This window comes from Rana temporaria, chromosome 3 (assembly GCF_905171775.1).
Source record: "Rana temporaria chromosome 3, aRanTem1.1, whole genome shotgun sequence".
Lineage (NCBI taxonomy): Eukaryota > Metazoa > Chordata > Amphibia > Anura > Ranidae > Rana > Rana temporaria.
This window is the reverse complement of record NC_053491.1, coordinates 59,974,533-59,999,940: the sequence shown is the minus strand read 5'-3', so window position 1 is coordinate 59,999,940 and position 25,408 is coordinate 59,974,533. Positions and strand designations below refer to the sequence as shown.

Below are 25,408 nucleotides of genomic sequence, written 5' to 3'. Positions count from 1 at the left end.
ACTACGCGGCAGGCCCACTAAGCTGAGATTTAAAGGGGACATACAGGTACGTCCCTTTGCACAGCTGTGCCATTGTGCCAACGTATAACGCCGTGCGCTGGTCGGCCATATTAGTGCACTTGCAACATAAACAATTGAGCATAGTGTGTGATATTTTTTGTTTAATTTGTACTAACATCCAAATTTTCAGAACAAGTTTTTGGGGTGTACCCGCTTGGATCTTGAAGGAGGGGGTGTATGTATACCCCTAAAGCTTGCCCTGAACATTTGGATCTTAGTGCAATTTAAAGTAAAAAATATCACAGAACTTTCATCTATAACACAACTTTATTTCACAAAAAAAAAAAAAAATACAAAAGTCCAGCTTTAACTATACCATTTATATTGAGTTATTTACATCATAAAAATCAGTGAGGAACTGAGGAGACGGGCACAGGGATTCGGGGGACACTTGTGAACGGTGCTCTAGTAACATCCTCTGTCCTATAGGAGGCTTGTGGTGGGTCAGAGCGGCTCCGTGGCTTAATCACGGGATTCGGTCATGCAGGCCAAGGCAGTGAGTGTCCTGTGCGCCCTCCGGGACCGGCTGTGTCACACGTACCGGAGGGCAGCGTGGTGGCGCTTTCCACATGGGCGAGGTATGGACATATGTACCCGCTGAGGAACTAGTAGCGCTCGCTGGGATTAGGGGGGGACGTCTCGCTAGACTAATATTTCACTTTAGAAATGTAACATTACAGTTGCTATGACATTGACGTGTACATTTGTAACAGAACAGTCGTCGGGTATACATGGGAGAATAGCGGTAGTATCAGACGTGTCCCCGCTGCGGCCATTTTGTTGTAGCCCGCGCGGCATAGCCTAATTGTAGGGGGGGGCGTGTTAGGATCACGTGATTGTTCTGCTATTGGTGGAGACGTTTTTAGCGGGATTCTCAGAACTGACTGTATCTCTTCTCCATCATGCCACTCGCTCCGGTGTCGTCCTCTCCCGCCAAACGATCTAAAGAAGAATGCAGCAATGTAAATGACAGGAGGCGGCCGGTGCTGCGCTTCGCCAAGCTGTCCGAGAATGCTACCACCCCGACCCGGGGGTCCGCCCAGGCGGCGGGGTACGACCTGTACAGGTAAATGGGACCTCTATACAGGACATGTCTATATAATATATGTCATCTCCCAGGAGGACTTTATATTCATTTATTATCAGGATCAGCACATTCATATTATTATGTGTGTCCCTGCTATTTTTTTTTCTTTGCACATTTCAAAGTGTGTATATATATATATATATATGTATGTGTGTGTGTGTGTGTGTGTGTGTGTGTGTGTGTGTGTGTGTGTGTGTGTATGTATATGTATATATATATATATATATATATATATATATATATATATATATATATATATATATTGAAATATCAGTGGTCTAAGTATTGGAAATCACCACATGGGGTGATTAGGGTGTGCCCTGGAACACCCTGTGCGCACACCTATGCCTGCCGCCTATTCACATTGTTCATCAGGTTGCAAAAACAATGTCCGGCACCCAATCTGTGTACACCTGCATCATATTGTGTGTGTGGGGGATTCCTGTACATTTGATACACTACAGCAGGGATATGCAATTAGCGGACTTGCAGCTGTTGCAGAACTACAAGTCCCATGAGGCATAGCAAGACTCTGACAGCCAGAGGCTTGATGGGATTTGTAGTTTTGCAGCAGCTGGAGGTCCGCTAATTGCATATCTCTGCTGTAGTGTATCATCGTGCCTCTGGGTGTCGTGCTTGTGGCTGTCAGTCTTGCTTTGCCTCATGGGACTTGTAGCTCTGCAGCAGCTGGAGGTCCGCTAATTGCATATCCTTGCATTACAGTAGAGGGCAGCTAATTCATGTAAACTGACTGCCCTTCGTGCCCCAAAGTAGCTGCTGCACCTTTTTTATTTTAACTGTGGTGATTCTTGCAAGTTTTTTTGTACTGTATGTGCGTCTGCTAGCTGTGTTTAGGGCACCGCAAGCACAACGCACATTTCCAGAATGTGTAAGTGTGAATGGGAACTCTGAATCGCGGCACTGCAGTACCATGCGTTTGGCCTTAATGGAACTTGGGTGTTTTGTGGGGAAAACAGTTCTGTCTCGGGGTGTCCAGACTGATCACACCTGACCAGAACCCCCCCAAAAAATTGCACAGAGATATGGCAGTGAAAGTGTTAAAGTACACTTTAACCACTTGCCGCCCGCCAATGACGGATTGACGTCGGCAAAGTGGTTGTAGAATCCTGACCGGACGTCATATGACGTCCTCAGGATTCTGAGCCGCTGCGCGCCCCCGTGGGCGCGCATCGCGGCGATCGTTGTTGCGGGGTGTCAGTCTGACACCCCGCAACACTGATCTCGGTAAAGAGTCTCTCACGGAGACTGTTTACCACGTGATCAGCCGTGTCGAATCACGGCTGATCACGATGTAAACAGGAAGAGCCGTTGACGGCTCTTCCTCACTCGCGTCTGATAGACGCGAGTAGAGGAGAGCCGATCGGCGGCTCTCCTGACAGGGGGGGGTTCGCGCTGATTGTTTATCAGCGCAGCCCCCCCTCGGATCGCCACATGGACCACCAGGGAAGCCCACCCTGGACCACCAGGGAAGGGCAGATCAAAAAAAAAAAAAAAAAGCATTAAAAAAAAAAAAGATGCCAATCAGTGCCCACAAATGGGCACTGACTGGCAACATAGGTTAATCAGTACCACCCCAGTGTCCATCAGTGCCACCCTACAGTGTCCATCAGTGCCCATCCATGCCCAGTGCCCACCTATCAGTGCCCATCAGTGCCGCCTATGTGTGCCCATCAGTGCCGCATACAAGCGCCGCCAATCAGTGCCACCTCATCTGTGCCCGTCAGTACTACCTCATTGATGTCCATCAGTGCCATCTCATCGGTGCCCATCAGTGCCGCCATATCAGTGCCCGTAATTGAAAGAGAAAACTTATTTACAAAAAATTTAACAGAAAAAAATAAAAATGTATTTTTTTTCAAAATTTTCAGTCTTTTTTTAGTTGTTGCGCAAAAACAAAAAATCGCAGAGTTGATCAAATACCACCAAAAGAAAGCTCTATTTGTGGGAAAAAAAGGACGCCAATTTTGTTTGGGTATAGTGTAGCATGACCGCGCAATTGCCATTTAAAGTGCGACAGTGCTGAAAGCTGAAATTTGGCTTGGGCAGGAAGGTGTATACGTGCCCTGTATGGAAGTGGTTAAAAGCGGCTTGTGCTAAATGGCGGTTTTAGGGCCAGTTCACACTGGTGTGATGCCAGACCTCACATTTTACTTAGCACTGCATTGCTGTGCAGGTCACGTGTGATGCAAATTACAGGCATACAAACTGTATAGCGGCTGAATGCGCCTCTCATTCGGAACAAACTCCCCCCCCCCCCCCCTTTTTTTTTTTTTGTTCCTGACAGAATCTGATCACATGTGTTCATACCCATGCGCTGCATCTTGCAAACTGTGGGGTGTTGTTAACTTGACATACACTGTGCAATCAGTTCACATGAATCGGTTTGTGAATTTGTTTAGTGTGAACCAAGCCCAACGTAACCCATATAAAATTCTCCTGTACCCATTGCCCTGATATATCAGCTGCCCAAAACTATTGAAGATAATGGCTGCAGAAAAAAGTAAAATTTTACTGCATTTTTCATAGGTCACGCAACTAAAAAGCTGCATCAAAGATACACAGGTGCATTTTTGATGCGTATTTGCCTCTTTTTTCAATGCATTTGAATGAGGGATTGCGATTCGTAACCGACCTAAAATGCAGAAAGTGGAATTTTTTAACACAACAGGAGTGCCACAGACCAGTGTGCAGATACATAGAATTTAAATGGATGCATTTTTCATGTGTGCGTGGTGTTTTTTTTACCACTTCAGCCCCGGACCATATGGCTGATCAATGTCCGGGCTACTTTTTTGCGATTCGGTACTGCGTCGCTTTAACTGACAAGTGCGACGTGGCTCCCAAACAAAATTGGCCTTTTTTTTTTTTTTTTCCACAAATGGAGTTTTCTTTTGGTGGTATTTGATCATCTCTACAGTTTTTATTTTTTGTGCTTTAAACAAAAATAGAGTGGCAATTTTGAAAAAAAAAGGAATATTTTTTTACTTTTTGCTAATAAATATCCCCCAAAAATATATATTAGGCCGATTACGTATTCTTCTACATAATTTTTATTAAAAATATCGCAATAAGCATTTATTGATTTTGTTTTTGCAAAAGTTATAATGTCTACAAAATAGGGGATAGTTTTATGCCATTTTTATTAATATTTTTGTTTTACTAGTAATGGCAGATATATATATTATAATTTTTTTTTTTTTTCACATTTTTGGGACCATTGGCATTTTTATAGTGATCAGTGCTATAAAAATGCATTTATTACTATAAAAATGCCACTGGCAGGGAAGGGGTTAACACTAGGGGCCGAGGAAGGGGTTAATTATGTTCCCTGTGTGTTCTAACTGTAGGGGGGGTGGACTGACTAGGGGAAATGACTGATCGCTGTTCATGCATTGTATGAACAGACGATCAGTCATTTCTCCCCCTGACAGGACCGGGAGCTGTGTGTTTACACACACAGCTCCCAGTTCTCGCTCTGTAACGAGCGATCGCGGTTGCCAGGTGGTGATCGTGCCCGCCGGGCACGCGTGTCGGAACCAGGGGTGAGCGGGGGTGCCCCTATTGGCTGATTCGCGAGATGACGTATAGTTACGTGATCTTGCGCAGCCGCGCCGACCTGAGCGGTTAAGCAAAAGCGTTTAAACTACAGTTTTAATAAGTCGAATAAACAATTATATGTTAAAAAAAACATATTTTCTTATCCTTCATAAAACACACTGACATTGATACTAATTTAAAAACTAAAAAGCTTCCCAAAGTCTACCTACCCTGTCCTTGACCGCAACATTGACCTTGATTTAGCTTTTTAATTTATATGTGTTTTTTATTTATTTTACACACTTTTATTTTTATTTTATATACATTTTCAGCAAAGAAAGATACAATGTATTTTTCTCTCTTTTTCAGAAGTGGAAGTAAACACAGGGGGTGGCCTGTGCAGTGACTGATCACTGTGATATCCTCTGACTATCGCATTGATCAGGTTATCCCGGGTCCTGTACTAATGATTGAGAGCCTGGTCTCTGCTGGCAGGCATGATATGTGCCCTCACGGGTAAATACCCAGTTTAGTGAGGCCACATAACTGCATGTGGTCTGCAGGAAAGGGATAAAGAGCTTAAAATCCTGTGAAATATATTGTACCATAAAACTTAAGTGATTAAATATTGCCCAGGTTACTCACATTTGTGTTCTCTCCACACTGCAGTGCTTATGAATATACAATTGCTCCACATGACAAAGCTATTGTCAAAACGGACATCCAGATCTGTGTTCCAAGTGGATGCTATGGACGAGTTGGTGAGTCGGTGGATAATATGTAAAGTGACATTCTTATGGAATAAAAAAAAAAATATGTAAAGTGACATTCTCATCTAAATTTAAGCCAGTTATATATTCAATTTTAAAGTATCTTACAGTGCTACAATGCTTAAAATATCTTTATTAGCCTTTTACCCCCTACACAGCAGATATCAAGACAAGCAGTAGGTTATACAGAGATTCAAATTGCATTAAACTGTAAAATGCTTGCGGTTTTGGTACCGAGGGGTGAAAAGGAAGTGCTATATAAGGAGGAGAGCACATGAAAAATCTTGGCAGAGTGATGGTGCACAGTCAGTCTATTGAGCAGGCAGGTTTCCTGAACACTTCAGGTAAAATGATCACATATTATAACCCCTTTGTGATTTTAGAAACCTCCAAGTTAAATGCCATTTCTTTCAGAGAGGCGTTTTGCGTTTTTTGCCGCAACAACTTCACTTTGAACACGATTTTCAGGCATTCAGAAAAAAAGCCCATAAACTCCACTGCTCATTAAAGGGGTTGTAAAGGTACACCCCCCCCCCCCTAAAAAGCCTCCTTTACCTTAATGCAGTCCTCCTTCACTTACCTCATCCTTCCATTTTGCTTTTAAATGTCTGCAACTCCACACAGTAATGCAAGGCTTTCTTCCTGGTGTGGAGAAAGCCTCTTGAAGTGGCGAGCAGGCAAGTCAGGACGCTCTCTACTTTGCAGATAAAGGAGCTGTGTGTTAGTGGGCGTCCTGACACTCCTGCTGGCCCCCTCCCCCCCCCCAGGGAGAAAGCCTTGCATTACGTAGTTGGACAGAAGAACAGGAAGTGAGGATTTCTCAGAAGAAATAAGGACATTTAAATGCAAAATGGAAGGATGAGGTAAGTAGAGGAAGCTATTTAGGGAAACTTTTTTTACCTTTGCAACCCCTTTAGCCACTTGGGATCCGCCTGCCGTCAATTGACGGCTACAGTGCGGATCCCAATCTCCAAACTGCCGTCAATTGACGTCCGCCCCTTAGGGCGGTCCCCGCGCGCGCTCCAGAGCGCGCTGCGGGGAAAATCTGTGTTGGCCGTGTCCCTCGGACACAGCCAATTACAGATTGCCGCGAACGGCCAATCAGAGTGGCCGTTTGCGATGCGATCTGTGCGGCCAATGAGAGATGATCTCATATGTAAACATATGAGATCATCTCTCATTGCCGTTTTACACAGAGACAGCGGTGGTGTCTCTGGAGAGGAGACCGATCTGTGTCTCTTGTACATAGAGACACAGATCAGTCACCCCCCCCTCCACCTACAGTTAGAACACTATATAGGACACACATTTAACCCCTTCCTCACCCCCTAGTGTTAACCCCTTCAATGCCAGTCACATTTATACTGTAATTAGTGCATATTTATAGCACTGATCGCAGTATAAATGTGAATGGCGCCAAAAATGTGTCCGATGTGTCCGCCATAACGTCGCAGTCCCATTAAAAATCGCAGATCGCCGCCATTTCTAGTAAAAAAAAAAAATAATTAAAAAATAATAATTCTGTCCCCTATTTTGTAAGCGCTATAACTTTTGCGCAAACCAGTCGCTTATTGCGATTTTTTTTTTTTTTTTTTTTTTTTTTTCCAAAAATATGTAGAAGAATACGTATCGGCCTAAACTGAGAAAAAAAAAAAATTTTTTTTTTAAATTTGAGATATTTATTATAGCAAGAAGTAAAAAATGTTGTATTTTTTTTCAAAATTGTCTCACTTTTTTGTTTATAGCGCAAAAAATAAAAACCGCACAGGCGATCAAATACCACCAAAAGAAAGCTCTACTTGTGGGGAAAAAAGGACGTCAATTTTGTTTGGGAGCCACGTCGCACGACCGCGCAATTGTTAGTTAAAGCGATGCAGTGCCGAAAGCTAAAATTTCACCTAGGCAGGAGGGGGGTATATGTGCCCAGTAAGCAAGTGGTTAAAGCTGTAAAACGTCAAAGTGTGCATGGACCCATAGGCTAACGTAGAGTGGAGTTTATGAGCTTTGAAAAAAAAAACGCCCAAACTGCATTATCAGCTCCAGTGTGCATGGAGCCTAAATTGGGACTAAACAAAACCTCAAATGTGTGTATTTGCTGTGCTATTTTGTGAACATCCATAATGAATGTTGTAAAAACAATAATAGTGGAACAAAAAACAGATGCGCGTATATATATATATATATATATATATATATATATATATACATACATACATACATACATACATACATACATACATACATACATACATACATACATACATACATACATACCTCAAAATGTCAAGTCCTGAGCTACTAGCCAGGCCTCAAGGGTTACTCGCCACCAGTTGCCACACCCAACCCCTATTCCGCCCCTAACAGCACCCCCACCCGGCGATCAGACAAATAGGGGTGTAAGGTCTGTAATGTTTGTGGCATGCATTATAATAGTACTTAGTGTTACACTGCAGCAACCTGAGAGTAGTGGGTGCACACATGTGGGGTAGTGGTTCATGACCCTTTTCTAAAAATGTTTTGCACCAAACCACACTGTGTGTTTTGGTGTGTGTGTGAAAATGTGTGCGTTAGCAGATGTGAGGGTGGCTTTAACCAACAACGGCACCACTACACGTCTACCAAAGGACTGTGCACTTCTGTGTTTGTCAGGAAAACCACAAGTGTGATTGTATGCGTGATTTACCTGCAGTTTTAGGTGTGCTCCTGATGAATTATATTGGACTGTGTGTTTTCTGAATGTGCATCAAAGATGAAATTTGCATTCATGAAAACAGTTTAATAGACTTTAATGGGGGGGGGGGGGGCACCTAAAACCAGGGGTTGACAAATTTGCTTGGAATCTAGGAGCCAGCTAAAAAAGTTAGGAGCCAGAAAACGCACCCCGTCCCGACGAGCTTGCGCGCAGAAGCGAACACATACGTAAGTAGCGCCCGCATATGTAAACGGTGTTCAAACGCAATTTTGAAGCGTGACATGTTGGGTATGAATTTACTCGGCGTAACATTATCTTTCAGAATATTAAAAAAAATGGGGATAACTTTACTGTTTTATTTTTTAATTAAAAAAAGTGTAATTTTTTCCCAAAAAAGTGCGCTTGTAAGACCGCTGCGCAAATACGGCATGACAGAAAGTATTGCAACGATCGCCATTTTATTCTCTAGGGTGTTAGGATAAAAAATATATATAATGTTTGGGGGTTCTAATTAGAGGGAAGAAGATGGCAGTGAAAATAGTGAAAAATTACATTAGAATTGCTGTTTAAGCTCACATCTGGTGGTAATAACTTGTAATGCCAACGGCTCACCACCAGATGGCACCAGCTCACACAAAAAAAAATACATTTTTTTTACACACACTTTAACTTTATTGGCATCCCAGTTTTAGTCTGTAGGATTCAATATTGAGTTTGCCCGCCCTTTGCAGCTATAAGAGCTTCTACTCTTCCCAAAGTGTTCTATTGGGTTAAGGTCAGGGCTACCTGGCGCCCGGGATTTGTCGATCCCTGCCTAAAACTATGGGTAAACTGCACATACAATCATACCCCAGTGCAGTAGCGAGAACCAACTTTGAAATTGTGCAACTTTACCTGAAATCGCATGATTTCAAAGCTGCATCTCAGCGTGACTTCTATTTTACATTTATAAAGTATCGCAATATGTTGAATGGTTAATAACATGCATAAAGAAATGAGTGTTATTTTGGGATGACTAATTAAGAAGAATTATTTAATTGATCCTCTTCTGCCTCATCCACTCCATTGATCGATGTGTATTATTATATCTGCATATACCGGTGACTGGATTTAGCCTTTATGGTCTCTATATAGTGCTGCACATACAAGATGGTATGCTGTGTTCAACCACTCCCTGTATGTAGACACAGGCGAATAGATAATGGGGTCAAAAAATCGTTTGGCCTAGCATTAGATTATATTCCATTTTGTTTTTTTACTACTCCACCTTATTCTATTTCATATCTCATTATTAACCCCTACCAATCCATTCCCACCATAAAGTGCACTTTTTTTTTTTTTTTTTTAAGTAATGTTGGCATGTATGATTTTTATATTTTACACACACACACACACACACACACACACACACACACACACACACACACACGCACACACGCACACACACACAGACATATATATATATATATATATATATATATATATATATATATATATATATATATATATATATATATAAATATATATATATATATATAAATATATATATATATATATATATATAGAGGAAATCTTCTCCTAGGAAGGGAAATTCACTCCTGTAAGAGTTATTATGGGGAAAGGTGTCTCCTCTGATGCTTTAACACCAATCTGTGTTTCCACAACAACCCCAAATTTTCTAAATCCAATTGTCATTAGGACAAAGTGAGGTGAAATCTTCTGATCAGGGGCACAGACAGAAAAACAAATATTACAGGGGTGATAACCATTCCAGGGGTGATAACCCTTCCATATGCTAGCAAAAAAAGCTGCTTTTTTTTTTTTTTTTTTTCCCTGGAGCTACACTTAAAAAATATACCTGTTCCGACTTAAAAACAGATTCAACTTGAGAACAAACCTACAGACCCTATCTTGTTTGTAACCCGGGCACCGCCTGTATTTGGTAAAACAAGTCTCGATTTCACTCCCCCCCTTTTTTTTTTGTGTAAAGGTACGCTGTTCTCCTCCCCCCCACCCCCTCCTTTTTTTATTTTTTTGGTTTCATGTCAATTTAAACTTAAGCCATATATGCTGTGAGAATTGCTTTAAGCAGGTGTTTTTATTTATTAGTTTTTTCTCCCAACTCAGCTCCACGATCTGGTTTAGCTGCCAAGCACTTCATTGATGTTGGAGGTATGTAACTTTAAGTCGATAAAAAATGTAGAATCTGCCATTGTAATTGTTTTGAAATCCCTTTTTTTTCCAGTGAAGTATCCAAACCTTGTTTAGCTAGTGCTGAGCACAGGAAGGAAGCTGCATTTAGATCTGATTGGAAGATACCATGGTCATAAATTAAAGTTTGTTTGACCAAAAAACAATGTTGCCCTTTAGAAGTTGATTCTTGTTCATTGAGGACACAGGAAGTCTTGCATGTTTGGGTTATACCGCTGCCTACAGGAGAATGGGACACTGGCAAACAAAAGAACCTCAGTTATAACACCACCTATTACTAGAGTGCCTGCAGCGGACGCTATGCCTGCTGGTGTCCTGCGATTGGGTGACAGAGGCAGAACAGGGGGATGCCTGTGTAAACCAGGCATTTCCCTGTTCTGCATAGTGACAGGACACTGATCGTCTGCTCCCTCTAATCGGGAGCAGTGATCGGTGTCGTGTCACAGTAAGCCCCGCCCTCAGTTATAATCACTCCCTAGGGCACACTTGGACCCTTCCTAGCCCCCTAGTGGTTAACCCCTTCTCTAACAGTTACATTTATATAGTAATCGCTGGTGCATTTTTTTATAGCACTGATTGCTGTATAAATGTGAATGGTCCCAAAATAGCATCAAGTGTCCGCCATAATGTCGCCGTCACAATAAAGATCGCTGCCATTTATAGTAAAAAATGTAATAAAAATGCCATAAAACTATCCCCTATTTTGGTGTGCGCAAAAGTTATAGCATCTACAATTAATACTTATTGCAATTTATTTTTATTTTTTTGTAACAAATATGTAGAATACGTATCGGCCTAAACTGAGGAACATTTTTATATATTATATTCTCTATCTCTTCTTTTTTTTTTATTTTTTTTTTTAATTGCCGCTTTTTATTTTTTGTATATAGCGCACAAAAATGCAGAGGTGATCAAATGCCACCAAAAGGAAGCTATGTTTGTGGGGGAAAAAATGAAGTCTCTTTTGTTTGCGAGCCACGTCGCATGACCAAACAATTGTCAGTTAAAGCAACGCAGTGCCGAATCGCAAAAATGGCCCGGTCATTGGGCAGCCAAATCCTCCAGGGGTTAAAGTGGTTAAAAGTGTGATTGAGCTGTTCAGTTGGCGTGTCTGACCATAACAGACTTTTTTCCATGGGCAACAGTCTCTTCACGGCTATTGCTGCATACACAAAATATGACCATACTTCAAAAGAAAGAGAGAGAGAGAGCGGGACTTTAAATGAAGCATGTGCAGGAATCAGATTACAATGGATAGGGGGAAAATAAAAAATCTGGAATAGGTCATAAGTTATTAATTTCAAAACTTTCAAATGATGCACCGTCCATGACTATATTGCATTATTAAAGAAATTTGGTAAACATATATACTTGACAGAAAAACTGGGGTATTTGATATAGAAAAAATGACCATACTTCATTGGCTGAAAAATATAAAAAAAGAAAAGTCAATATCTGCGCTACTAAATATGATAAAGTGAATAAAGCAGCTAGCACAATTTTGTTGATCAGCAAACATAAAATGTATAAAAGTCCATATGCGGCACTTAAAAAGGTTGTAAACCCAACCACACAACTTGCACCTACAGGTAAGCCTAGATTAAGGCTTACCTGTAGGTGCAAGAAATACCTCCTAAACCTACACGGTTTAGGAGGTATTTACAATAATGACAGGCACCGATGTCTACGGTGCAGGCGCACTGAGCGTGCCGTTTTTCTTAATGGCATTATGTGGGTTAATGCCATATTCCCACGCATGCGTGGGGATCTGCCGGTCCCGCGCGCATGCGTGGGAGTGACGTCATCGTTGCTTCGGCCAATCGGAGCGGCAATACCAGGAAGAATCTGCGAGGGGACATAGCGGCGAACGAGAAGCACTTCATCGACTTTGATTTCAGGTAAGTGCCACATAATGAGCTAGTATGCTATGCATACTAGCTTATTATGCCTTTCTCTTGCAGGATTTTGTGCCCAGCGGGTGCGCTCGACGACTCGTGAGTGGGTCCCGGGAACTCTATGTTCCCAAGCAGTCCGCGTTTGCGGTCGGCAAAGGCAGAACAGGCGTTGCCTTTGTAAGCAGGGCATTCCCCTGTTCTGCCTAGTGACATGTCAGAGATCTACTGTTCCCTGTGATCGCTGACGTCACTTGTAGCTCCTCCCTCTAACAGTTAGAATCACTCCCTCGGACACACTTGACCCCTTCATTGCCACCTAGTGGTTAACTTTTTCACTGCCAGTCTCATTTTCACAGTAATTGGTGCATTTTAATATCACTGATCGCTGTAAATGACAATGGTCCCAAAAGTGTGTCAAGTGTCTGCCATAAAGTCATAATCACGATAAAAATGGCAGATCGCCGCCATTACTAGTAAAAAAATAAAATGCCATATAACTATCCCCTATTTTGTAGACGCTATAACTTTTGCGCAAACCAATCAATATACGCTTATTGAGATTTTTTTTCTTTTAATTTTTAGAATAAAAAACGCAGAGGTGATCAGATACCACTAAAAGAAAGCTCTATTTGTGGATGTCAATTTTGTTTAGGAGCCACGTCGCACGACCGCGCAGTTGTCAGTTAAAGCAACGCAGTGCCAAATCTCAAAAAGTGGCCTAGTCTTTGGCCAGCCAAATGGTCTGGGGCTTAAGTGGTAAAAGCCGTTCTAAAGTTGGAACATTTTAATACCTTGGAGCAGAATAAGCAATAGGGTGAAAAAAACAAACACCCCACTGCTTCTGGCCAACCCTATTGACCCATGTGCATGCAATACACTGGCATGCAATCGGAGAATATAGATCAAGAAGAGAGAAAAGTATAAGTGCATCTTTTTATTAATTGCAGTGTGCCCTACTCAAATAAAATGGTGAACTTGTTCTTAACCTGGCGCCACCTGAAAGCAGCCTACCGCGTTAAATACTTGCCTTCCTCCCTGTGCCAGCAATCTCCATTGTGTGTCCTGGACGGCACTGTACAGCCTTTATTATCAAGAACATCTTTGCTAGCTCCTCCTCTGAATGTGGCTCAGTTCTATTCATTCCTGAGAGAGAGCTGTCTTCTGCAGGATAGCTGGTATACAGCTCGCCTATAGGAATTAATAGGGTCACAGCACACTAGAGGAAGAGTCGGCAGTAACGTTGGTAAAAAAAAAAAAGCCTGTGAGGTACCAGGCAGGGCCCCTCGGTAAGCATCACTGGGACAAGGAGGAATGTATATATTTAACATGGCAGGTGGATTTATTAATGTATGTGTTTACTAAAAGTGGATTTATTTCCCCTATAAGGCTTCATTTCCATGGACGTTTTTACAGCCACTTTTCTGAGCGTTTTTTGCAGCTTAAAAACGGCTCTCCATGTTAGTCTATGGCCTCATGCCCACCATGACGTTTTTGAGCTGTAGATAGCTGAGCTGTTTTTAAGCTGCAAAAAAAAAAAACAGGACCAGTGCGTTCTGAAGCTCCAGCATTAGAGCTGTAAAAACGCCAGACGTTAAACGCTACCGCAGCGTTTTTGAGCTCCAGCTCAAAAAAAAAAATAAAGAACAAAACATGGACAGGCGTTTTTTAAGCTGTAAAAAAGGGTAAAAAAAGTGGCTGTAAAAACGTCCATGTAAATGAAGCCTTATACTGGTGTTTTGCATGTGAATTTTTTTATTTTTTGTCTACTCCTTGTATTTCATGTCTTTAAGCTTTTTGCCTGGAGCTTTAAATGATTTACTAATTTCTTGTATGCAGAACCAACACGAATACATACAGAAAAAAAAATCCTGCCAACTGGGATGCCAGCCTGTGCTTTAGTCATAATTAAGTTTCTTAGTTTCTGGAGGGTCTGTGACTGTATGACTCTGCTGCCATGTAATGAGTCACTACGCCAGTTTGCCCATTGTCCGTGTCCGTTTGGAGAATGTGGAGCAGCACTGGGCTGGCTTTTTCTGCAAAGACTGAACCTCTTAAAGTAATTAGTGGCTTGAAATTGTGACTCTCCTTTACATATACTTTTCTTATATCGGTGCTGCAGGGAACAGCTGAGCTCATGAAATAAAATGCAAACAAATTGTGTGTGTGTTTGTTTCTTTTTTTTTTTTCTCTGCTAGTCTTGAAATATTTTGTTTTCCAAAGATTTTGAATACTCTATAGAAATAAGCACAATACAACATTGTGCTCTTCCACAGCTGGAAGGCGTAGTTGGCTTTTAGAGCCAAGAGACTGACACAGAAGTTGCTTGCTTCTAAGGGCCATCAAATTAACCTGCCAGCACCAATGTGACTTTTTTCCACTGATGGCTGCAACAGGCTTTCCACCCATATTACACAATGCAAAATGTCATTCTGCATCGCAAAGGCAATTCAGCATAAATGTCTGGGCCTCCTGTTGTGAGGAGCACTTTTTTCCTCCAAGGAGATTATATTTTACTCTGGGTGTGTTTTCTTAGTGATGCATTTTCTCTCATTATTCATCGTAGTGCATTCCACATTTTAATTTAACTCTTATGCTTCCCTTTACATTTAGCTGGAGTTATTGATGAAGACTACAGAGGAAATGTTGGGGTGGTGTTGTTTAATTTTGCCAGCGAACCCTTTCAAGGTATGTAGTTTTATTCCGTGTTCAAGAACCTTATTATTTAGTATTGCATACTAATGCAAGACTTACAAACCAGAGGCCAAAAGCTTCTATTGAAAAGTGTGTTTTTTATTTTTATTTTTTTGTGGTGGAGCCACTCGAGGCAGACATGTCTGATTCTACAGGGACTAAAACGGCTGTAAATGGCCCATTTACTGATGCCCACGAACCGAACAGCATCCTCCACACACTCCCTAGACCAGCAATAGCCAACCTTGGCACCCCAGATTTTTTGGAACTACATTTCCCATGATGCTCAACTACACTGTAGAGTGCATGAGCATCATGGGAAATGTAGTTCCAAAACATCTGGGGTGCCAAGGTTCACCATCACTGCGCTAGACCCGCCGGACAGTACTGCAATGGTCTTCAACAGGGCCAAACCGAAAACTAAGCCTAAATCCATCAAAGAAGCGCTGGCTCCTCCTGAGATGGCGCAGCCGCATACCTCCAAGTCAGTCACACATCACTAGCTGTACTTGCAGAAAGCGACAAGGCTCCCTGCAGCATGATGGAACACAACTGACCTAGATGGCATGCTCTCAAGAATACCTCAGACAATAACTGAAAAGCTGAACCATGAGGTGGGCAGGTGAACCACAGTCCTGGAACAGAGTGGAGGACCTAGACATTTTCACACACAACCATGCAAAAGACATGGAGCCCCCCCCCCCTTTTTTTTTTTTTTTTTTTTTTTTTTATCTCATCTCTGCAAAAGATGGCAGATCTCCAGCTTGCTCCCACGAGGCCACCTCAGATATCCAGATGCTGGGTGGCCTCCACTTCCCTAAAGAAAGCTCAAGACTCCCAGGATCGTCAATACCAAACTGGTGTCCACAAGAGGCCACTTTACCTCCCGGGGCCTGCCCCAGAAGACTCCATGGACTGATTAGCTCAGGGACCCAAGGATCAATTATGGGTCTCTAATTCCACCACACCTTGCTCTTCTAGCCTACATAGCGTGACACCCCTTGCCCAGTAAGTTTGTTCTGTCATTCTCTACCTGACCTGTTTAACATCTCGAATTCCTTAAACGACTGACTATGGTAAGCGTCTACCCATGGTGTGCCAATCCCCATTCCCTAGTATGAGGCTAATCCGACTGTCCCACTCTTGGCCCCTATGCTCTCACAGGAACACCAGGGATCGACAACATCTCTAACACCAAACCCGTCAGAAGGCCGGAGGGGACCAGACCCTCATCAAAAGTTTAAAACTGTATATTCCATGTTGGACTCGTAATATGATGCATCTACCAATTTCCTAGGTTGCATAATGCTAGCCTTTACCTACTGCAGTGTTTCTAGATGCTGACTTTACCATTTTTACTTCAACATCCTTATCCCCACTGAGATCCCACCTGTACGTCACCTTCCTTCACCACACAACGCGCTAGAACAGATGGGTCTCCAACTTAACCACCTTGTAAGTGAGCATGTACTTGATAATGGAGATGTACCTACAATATGTCTGGAACCACTAAATCCTACTTGGTTGAGAATTTGTTTTTTTTCTTTAGCATTTAGTTATAGGCATTTGCAGTTCCGGGGACTGCTCACTGTTACTCACTTGGTCCTTGGTTGGTAATAGTTTTGGGGGTACACATTGGAGGGTGTGATGCCGTACTACCTCCAATCGGACAGCACCTCTGTAGCACCCCTCCAAACTAAGCTCATACATTCTCTTCCCACTTTAGCTACCCTCCTACCTTTCTTCAACTCTTGGGTACAAAAGCCCTCACACCTCTGACCAATCTTGCATAGATGACCTTGATACTATTCGCCTCCCTACCCTTTCTCCCTCTCACAAAGTATCACTAAAGAAACCCATCACAACCGAAGCGCTCCAACAGGCCATGAAAATCACACAAACACCTGGGCCCTGATTGCTTTTCAACAACTTGGTGGAGGCCCTTAACTCTCTACTTCAAGGCCATTCCTTTCATACAGAAAACCCTTACAGCATTGATCTCGATGATGCCCAAACCTAACATGGATGACTCCAACTATAGGCCAATTTCAATACTCGACCTGGATATAAAACTTTTTACCCTAAAATCGACCGCCTTAAATATCTCCTTACCACCCAGCCGACAGGCCTAACTGGGGGAAATTCTTCCATTCCCATGGGCAGCATCCCACATCTCATACCTAGGTATTAAGTTTACAGCTGACCTTTAATGCCACCAACTACCCCCCCATGCTGCTCCACCCTACCAATTTCATGTCCAAGTGGGCTACCCCACCTCTGGCATGGATTGGTAGAATTACGTTTGTTAAAATGTCTATACTTGGAATTGCATCTGGAATAAAATCAAACCTCATCTGCCCAAACCAGTCTGCTTCCTGTATTGGGGGGACTTGGCATGCCCAACTTCACAAAATACTACTACTCCACAACTCTCCAAATGCCATGCTACTAAGGCCAAATGCCATGCTACCCTCTTTCCACAGCTAGCACCACTGCAACGTTGATCCATCACTAACCCTGTTACTAGACACAGTCTAACCATATGGGGCAGACTTAAAATATGTTTTGGCCTCCAATCCTCTCGTAATCTTCTCCTTCCTCCACAACCAATCTTTCTACCCGGCCTGGTCTGCGCTATCCTTTTTTTTTTTTTTTTTTTTTTTTTTTTTTTTTTCTGCTTGGTCCAATCTGAGCCCATCACTACTTTACCTCGCAAACCATCACACCTTTACCGACGCTTTGTGAAACACATAACGTTCCTCCAGCAAAACTCTTTAGACATCTCCAACTCAAGCACTTCTTCTCTCAAAATATTCCCCCTACCCAAGCTTCACAACCTTTTGAAAGAGCCTGTAAAACTGACCCTCACAGACTAGGACTTATCTCAGATCTATACGCTCAACTACAAGCATACCCAACAACGACCCCATGTCTTGCGTCGAAAAATGGGAGAGGAACCTTAACCTCACTCTAGACACGGCAGACTGGTCACAAATCTGGCAGGCTACTAAATCCTGCCTCTCTGAACATTGTGGCTCTCGAGACCAACTGCAAGGTGCTCACTAGATGCTACCTGGTCCTTACCAGGATAGCCAAATTCCTTCCCAGTTACTCCCTAAATTGCTTCTGAGGCTGTAACACACCAGGCACCCATGTACACATATGGTGGGAATGCCAAAAAGTTCATATTTTCTGCATAGAGGTATTTGCTTCACCCCTGCTACCTGACCCTGCAGTTGCACTCCTCAATAGTAAACCACAGGCTTTAACATTCCGTCAGCTTAAACTCTTACTCTGTCACTACAGCAGCTAAGCAAACCATGGAAGTCCTCTTCATTATGCATATTGGCCATGATCCATGCCAAAACTGAGGCAGTTATACTGGATAAAGTAGCCAATTACGAAAAAATTTGGAGACCCTGGATCACCAATTTCTTACCCCCCAGACCTGGATGCCTACTTCACACTTTCCTAGAAATATTGATACACCCCTTCCACTAATACAAGATTGGACATGGGTAATGAGGATCCTCTCTAGGGAACTCTCCACCTCCTATTCATTCCCATCTGAGAAACGCACTTTACCTAGATTGACTGTTGCTCCTTCTAGATGCAGTAATGTTGTTCCTGGCAGAATCGCCAGGTTAAAATAAAGAAAACATTGCTAAGCCCAGGTTCACACTGGGCTGCGGGAGTGAAACCGTGCAAGTTCAGCTGAACTCGCAAGATTTCACTCCCGCTGGCAGTCCCGATTTCGGCTGCGATTTAAGAGACATCTGTGCAGGTTTCTGCACAGATGTCAATGTAAATCGTGGCCCGAAATCGCAAAAAGTAGTGCAGGAACTACTTTTTGAAATCGATGCGGCGTCGCACCGATTAGGACGGTGCAAATGCCGCCGATTTGAGATGCGATTTGACATGTGAAATCGCATCTCAAATCGTACCCAGTGTGAATCTGGGCTAAAAGGAAAATTAAATTGCACCACTGCATCTAAGGAATAGTAAGCGGCAAAACATTCAGTTCTTGTTCTTGGATTTAGATATGTTTGTACAGCTCACAATATCTGCATATGGTCAAATTATAATGGTAAAGCTGGCATTTTATCATTTGTAATCAGCGAGGTTTTCGAAGGATTTATTTTGCTCTCCTGGGTAATGAAAAAATAAATTGTAATACAGTTCTTGCTTCACTTTGCATGAACTGGATAACCCTATTCCATTGCCATCATCATTTATTTTCATAAATGTGGGATATTGCCTCAGAATGAGAATGTAAAAAAGGTAAGGGCGGGTACCACCATCCTTTAGGATTTGGAAAATGGAGAGGGGAATGTCCGGGGCTACTCCAGAGTTCTGCCCCACAGCATCAATTGTGTTGTGGATTTTTTCGGTACCCAGGGATTTAGACAAGGTAGATATAAAAATATATAAATGTAAGAAAAGACAATAATAAAAAATGTATTCTGTACTGCAGGACAGAGAATTGTTACACACAATTACAATTGTTCAGAGGGAGGAAACAAACCCCATTGGTATATATGGGGGGGGGGGGGGTGCGGAGGAGATGTTGGTCCAGACGTGATCCTCTACATGTTTCGTGACATATGTCTCTTCTTCAGGAAGAGACAGGGACACTTATTATAATGGTACAGAGAGGATGGGAGTATTGGTAGTGGGTTAACAACCACTTTAAAGTTTTTAGGTTATGGGCTCAATGTAGGTGGGTAATTTAGGCAGACAGCTCAGCTAGGTTGGGTATTTCAAATTGATCACTTATTGATCCCCCTCAAATATCAGTGGCGCTAAGCATATTACTGTGCTACTTGATATAGTTAAACCACTTAAATACTGGGTACTTTCACCTCCTTCCTGCACAGGCAATTTTTCAGCTTTTATTGCTCACACTTTGACAGTTACTCAGTCATGCAATACTGTACCCATATGATTTTTTTTTTTTTTTTTTTTTTTTTCATACAAATAGAGCTTTCTTTTTGTGGTATTTAATCACTATTTTTTTTTTCCTGCTATAAATGGACCCCAAATGTGTAAAGATTCCCTTTTCTTGGTTTCTTTTTTTTTTTTTTTTTGTTCAATATATTTTTATTAAACCTTTTCTTGGTTTCTGTCATAAAATTTGTTTTTATGAACAAAAAAAAGTCATATTTTATAAATGCTTCATATCTTTGGTAAAAATACCCTAAATCTGTGTATATTTGGTCTTTGTGAAAGTTGTCTAATCAATGATGGGAGAATTTGAAAATTGATCACACCTGATGTACTGATGGCCCATCTCATTTCGAGACACTAATGCTGCTCATACACGGGTAAAATTTTGAAAGATCTTTCTTCTGATGATTTGTGCGTTTTGTGATCCGATGGTGCCACCATTGATTTCAAAATTCGATAGACCAAACCTTCAATTTCACCTCATGTTCCTATAGAAAATGATTTTTGTCTCTGGGAATCCTTCTTTCTTTCCGGGAATCTTCTTCTTTTCTTTCACATGCGCATTTCTTTTTTGATTACATTTCTTGCACGATTCTCCCATCATTGTTTAGAAAATTGTTTTGTTTTTTCAAAAAATATCCAACCTGCTGGATTTTAAAATTTCGATGGCCGCACGAAAATCGGCTGTTGCTGCACCCCACTGACGGTGCGAAATACGAACAAAAATTCTTGGCTAAGATATTCGAAAGAAAGATCATTTGGCCTGTGTATGGCCAGCATAACAAACCAGGAAAGTAAAAATAAATTACCTGTGGTTTTAGTGTCCACAGAGAGCATTGGTCCAGGTAGCGGGCAGGGATGTGCTTGGTAACAATAGTAATTATCCGGGCAGCACGCAGGAATATTGTATGTAGTCAGGACAAGGATATTGTCGGCAAGCAAAATTAAATAGGACACTGCTAAAAAAAAAAAAAAAAAAAAAGTATGAATTTAGAAATGTCTTTTTATAGCTGTTCAGAAAAGACAGTGAAGCGAGAATCAAATTTTTAGTCGGTATGTAACTAATGTATCTGAGCAAATATTTCTAGTTTTACTTTGTGTGTTTTTTAATGGCTAAAGCTATTCATTTTCTCTTTTTTTTTAAGTTAATAAAGGTGATCGAGTAGCTCAGTTGATCTGTGAACGAATTCTGTACCCTGAGCTGGAGGAGGTTAAGGTGAGTTACTTTATTTCACCCTTCAAGAAATGCAGACTATTGTGTGAAAAAACAGGGTATGTAGGCCAGTAGATCGCTTCCTTTTTTGTTTTAAATGTTTTATAGTACAGAATTACTCAAATATTATGAAACTACAATACTAAAATTGCAAGGCCTACTTTATTCAACCTGTGTGTTTCATGTGACCCATTTCAGACGCATTTAGTGGGTTGCATCTATTTCTGTGTTATGCAATATCCCCTGTATAACTGCTTGAGCCAATAGCGCCCATCCACAGTCTCTTCTGGGCTTCTCTGAAGGCACCATGGAAGCAACAATGGAGCATTGGCAAATGGGCAGAAGACAAATGCCAGTATGAGAATACCACTCCCAAGTTAGTTTGAAGCCAAAATGTTTCCATGTTGTGTGCCCCAATTGTGCACTTCTACTTGCTTGCAAGACAGTGGAGGCTGATGGGCATAGCCATATATTTTAAAGCGTTTTGATGAAGTAACCACTGTAAAGTGATTCTAAAGGTAAAAAAAAAAAAAAAAAAACTCAAGCATGTTATCCTTTCATACTCTGTGCAATGGTTTTGCACAGAGCAGCTCTAATCCTCTTCTTTTTGGGTCTCCTGCTGGTGGTTACACCCACCCCCCTGCTGAGTGCGCCCAATAGCAAGTCTCTTGCTTTGGGAGCAGGCTCGCTCCCCAGCTCCTGTTAATGGACATTGTCCATTCGCACACAGTGTGGTTTGGAACCACCCCACTGCTTTCTACTCATTGGCTCCGATTGGCAGGAGCCAATGGCTCCCTCTGTCATGTAAGCCAATGTGGAGAGACCCCCGGGAAAGCCGCTGCTCTCATTCACATTGCTGGATCCAGATGGGGCTCGGGTAAGTATTGGGAGAGAGCGGCACCCAGGTGTGTATTTAAAACCACTTTAAACTGTCTGTGTTGCATCTGTCCATGCAGATAAAGTGCAGTGACTTGAAAAAGTATTCATACCCCTTGACATTTTCCACATTTTGTCATGTTGCAACCAAAAAAGTTAATATAATAATCTACGTGTTTACTACCGCTTTAAGCAGGAAAGCTGCTCAGAGTTGATGGATGGAGCCAAATCCAGGGCAATCTTGGAAGAAAACATGTTATTCTGCAAAAGACTTGAGACTGGGGCGGAGGTTCACTTTCCAGCAGGAAAATAAACCATATCCATAGATCCAGCGCTGCAATGAAATGGTTTAGATCAAAGTATATTCATTTGTTAGAATTTCCCAGTCAAAGTCCAGGCCTAAATCCACGGGAGAATCTGTGGCAAGACTTAAATTGCTGTTCAGACACTCTCCATCCAATCTGACAGAACTTGAGCTTTTGTGCAAAGAAGAAAATGTCCCCCTCTAGATGTGAAAAGCTGGTAGAGACCCCCCCCCCCCCCCCCCAAAAGGACTTTCAGCAGTAATTGCAGTGACAGGTGGTTTTACAAAGTATTGACTCAGGGGCGCTGAATACACGCCAAGTGTGCACGCCACACTTTTCACATAATTGTAAAAAAAATTGAACCATTTTATAATTTTCTTTCCACTTCACAAATATGTGCCACTTTGTGTTTGGTCTATCACATAGGATCCTAATAAAATAAAACATTTTGGGGTTGTAACATAACCAATTGTAGAAAAGTTCAAGGGGTCTTAATTTTTTGCAAGTCGCTGTACTTGTACATCTTGTCTGTAGATACTGGCAGTCGGGGTACAGCCAGTTGGGCTTCCTGTTGCACTGAAAGGTCTGGGTATTAAAACTGAAATATTATTCAATTTCAGATGAGAATCCTGTATTTCACAACCACACAGGGTGGACACTTTACACATAGTTTGTTGCCATGAAAATGGCTGGCTTTTTTTTTTTTGCCTTTTTTCCAGTGATTGTGACTACCATTTAATTTCTACTGTGTCTGTAGGTGAAGCTACACTGCGAAGGGTGACATAGTTAAACGCAGAATAAACTACAGACATTATTTTATTTTTTTCCTACTGTTTCCTTTACATTTTTGATATTAAAGTCCTTATCTCATATTCTGTTTAATTTTTTAGACTCTGGATGTGACAGAGCGAGGTGCTGGTGGCTTTGGATCAACTGGTTAAAATGAAATCTGCTGTTATGGTATTAGCTGTACATATTGTCAATTCATGATGATGACTTTTTTTTTGTTACCCCTTTAAGGAAATAAAGGTTTTTGTTTTTTTGCTTATGTTCTTTTCACTTTAAATCCCTTAAACACCAACCCAACAACAAACACAAATGTACCATACATCATGGCAAATACAGAGAATAATTTGCTGCAGTGCTGTCATGCTTTTAATACCATTTGTAACAACGGAGCCAACATATTTTTGCGTAAGTGTTTTTAATAAGCAAAATTGTCTTTAGGGAATTCCAAAACTGTTTAAAAGGTTTGAAATGGCACGCACTTTTGATAAAATGTCTGTGTCAAGTGTTGGTACACAATCCTTTAATTTTTTTTTTTTTTGGTTTCTATCCTTATAATATACCTTTTTAGCAAGGACTCTAGAGTCCGAGACCTGAACAAAATAATTTTATAGGAAGGGAAATGCTGCAAGTAAGCATTTAAAATACTTTATTTGCTGTGCATTTACCTGCATTTTATCACGTTGATAGGGTCTCTTAAAGTAAGCCTAATTTCTTGTGTCCATTTCAAGGCTCTTCAGGGGTTTTTTTTGCCATGTACATTTTAAAGGTTGTGTAACATGAAGCAGAGGTCAGTTTGTCAAACATATATACGTCTGTCACATGCCATAGCATTCCCACTGACTTCTACACTGAAATGATGCAGGTGATGGTTGAAAAAAAGACACAAGTCCATAAGGTCCAACCTATGTGTGTGATTATACAGGGTGGGCCATTTATATGGATACACCAAAAACAAAAGTTGGATTCAAAATGGCCGACTTTAAAATGGCTGCCATGGTCACCACCCATCTTGAAAAGTTTTCCCCCTTACATATACTAATGTGCCACAAACAGGAAGTTAATATCACCAACCATTCCCATTTTATTAAGGTGTATCCATATAAATGGCCCACCCTGTATATCCCTGTATGTTGTGGTAGTTCAGGTGCTTATCTAATAGTTTCTTAAAACTATCGATGCTCCCCGCTGAGACCACTTCCTGTGGAAGGGAATTCCATGTCCTTGCCGCTCTTACAGTAAAGAACCCTCTACGTAGTTTAAGGTTAAACCTCCTTTTCTTCTAATTTTAATGAGTGGCCACATGTCTTGTTAAACTCCCTTCCACAAAAAAGTTTTATCCCTATTGTGGGGTCACCATTACGGTATTTGTAAATTGAAATCCTATCCCCCTCAAGTATCTCTTCTCCAGAGGGAATATGTTCAGTGCTAGCAACCTTTCCTCATAACTAATATCCTCCACCCTTTTATTAGCTTTGTTGCCCTTCTTTGTACTCGCTCCATTTCCAGTACATCCTTCTTGAGTTCTGGTGCCCAGAACTGGACAGCATACTCCAGGTGCGGCCGGACCAGAGTCTTGTACAGCAGAAGATTTATCGTTTTTATCTCTGGGGTAATCCTCTTTTTAATGCATGCCAAAATTCGGTTTGCTTTGTTGGGCTCCGCAATGGCATGCAATACGGCTGCTGCTATAATTTTACTAATACCCCCAGGTAATTTTTCATCCTAGATTCCCCCAGAGGTTCTTTTTGCAAGGTTTCCACATCCTGCGGAGAAGTTATTACCCTGCTTAGTATCCTACACAAATGCATAGATTAAGCTTTTTCCCCCCCATCCTCCAGGTCATTTATGAACAAATAAAACCTAATTGGGCCCAGCACAGAACCCTGGGGGACCCCACCCTTCACCATTCTGAGTACTCCCTATTTATCACCACCCTCTGAGCTTGCCCTTGTAGCCAGTTTTTAATCCATGTACTCACCCTATGGTCCATGCCAACGGACCTTATTTTGTACAGTAAACGTTTATGGGGAACTGTGTCAAATGCTTTTGCAAAATCCAGATACGCCACATCTACGGGCCTTCCTTTATCTAGATGGCAACTCTCCTCATGGGTTAATAGATTGGTTTGGCAAGAACGATTCTTCATGAATCTATGCTGATTACTGCTAATGATACCATTCTCATTACTAAGATCTTGTATATAATCCCTTATCATCCCCTCCAAGAGCTTACATACTATTGATGTTGGGCTAACTGCTCTGTAATTCCCAGGGATGTATTTTGGGCCCTTTTTAAATATTGGTGCTATATTGGC

General features: G+C 41.7%; 1 protein-coding gene across 1 annotated transcript; it reads left to right on the top strand.

The window, feature by feature from the left end:
• Nucleotides 1-704: 704 nt before the first annotated feature.
• On the top strand, nt 705-23,353 carry DUT (deoxyuridine triphosphatase). Its single transcript, XM_040342653.1, has 6 exons — nt 705-1,126; nt 5,375-5,466; nt 10,295-10,339; nt 14,884-14,958; nt 21,057-21,127; nt 23,196-23,353. The coding sequence occupies exons 1-6, from the start codon at nt 963-965 to the stop codon at nt 23,244-23,246; spliced, it is 498 nt and encodes a 165-aa protein (XP_040198587.1). The 5' UTR covers nt 705-962; the 3' UTR covers nt 23,247-23,353.
• The last annotated feature ends 2,055 nt before the right edge of the window (nt 23,354-25,408 follow it).

What these genes read in the sequence shown, in the direction of transcription:
- DUT (XM_040342653.1), top strand. Translation starts at nt 963, where the DNA reads ATGCCACTCGCTCCGGTGTCGTCCTCTCCCGCCAAACGATCTAAAGAA. An exon ending in GCGGGGTACGACCTGTACAG is followed by an intron (nt 1,127 to 5,374) that starts GTAAATGGGACC and finishes TCCACACTGCAG; the next exon opens with TGCTTATGAATATACAATTG. An exon ending in TGGATGCTATGGACGAGTTG is followed by an intron (nt 5,467 to 10,294) that starts GTGAGTCGGTGG and finishes CTCCCAACTCAG; the next exon opens with CTCCACGATCTGGTTTAGCT.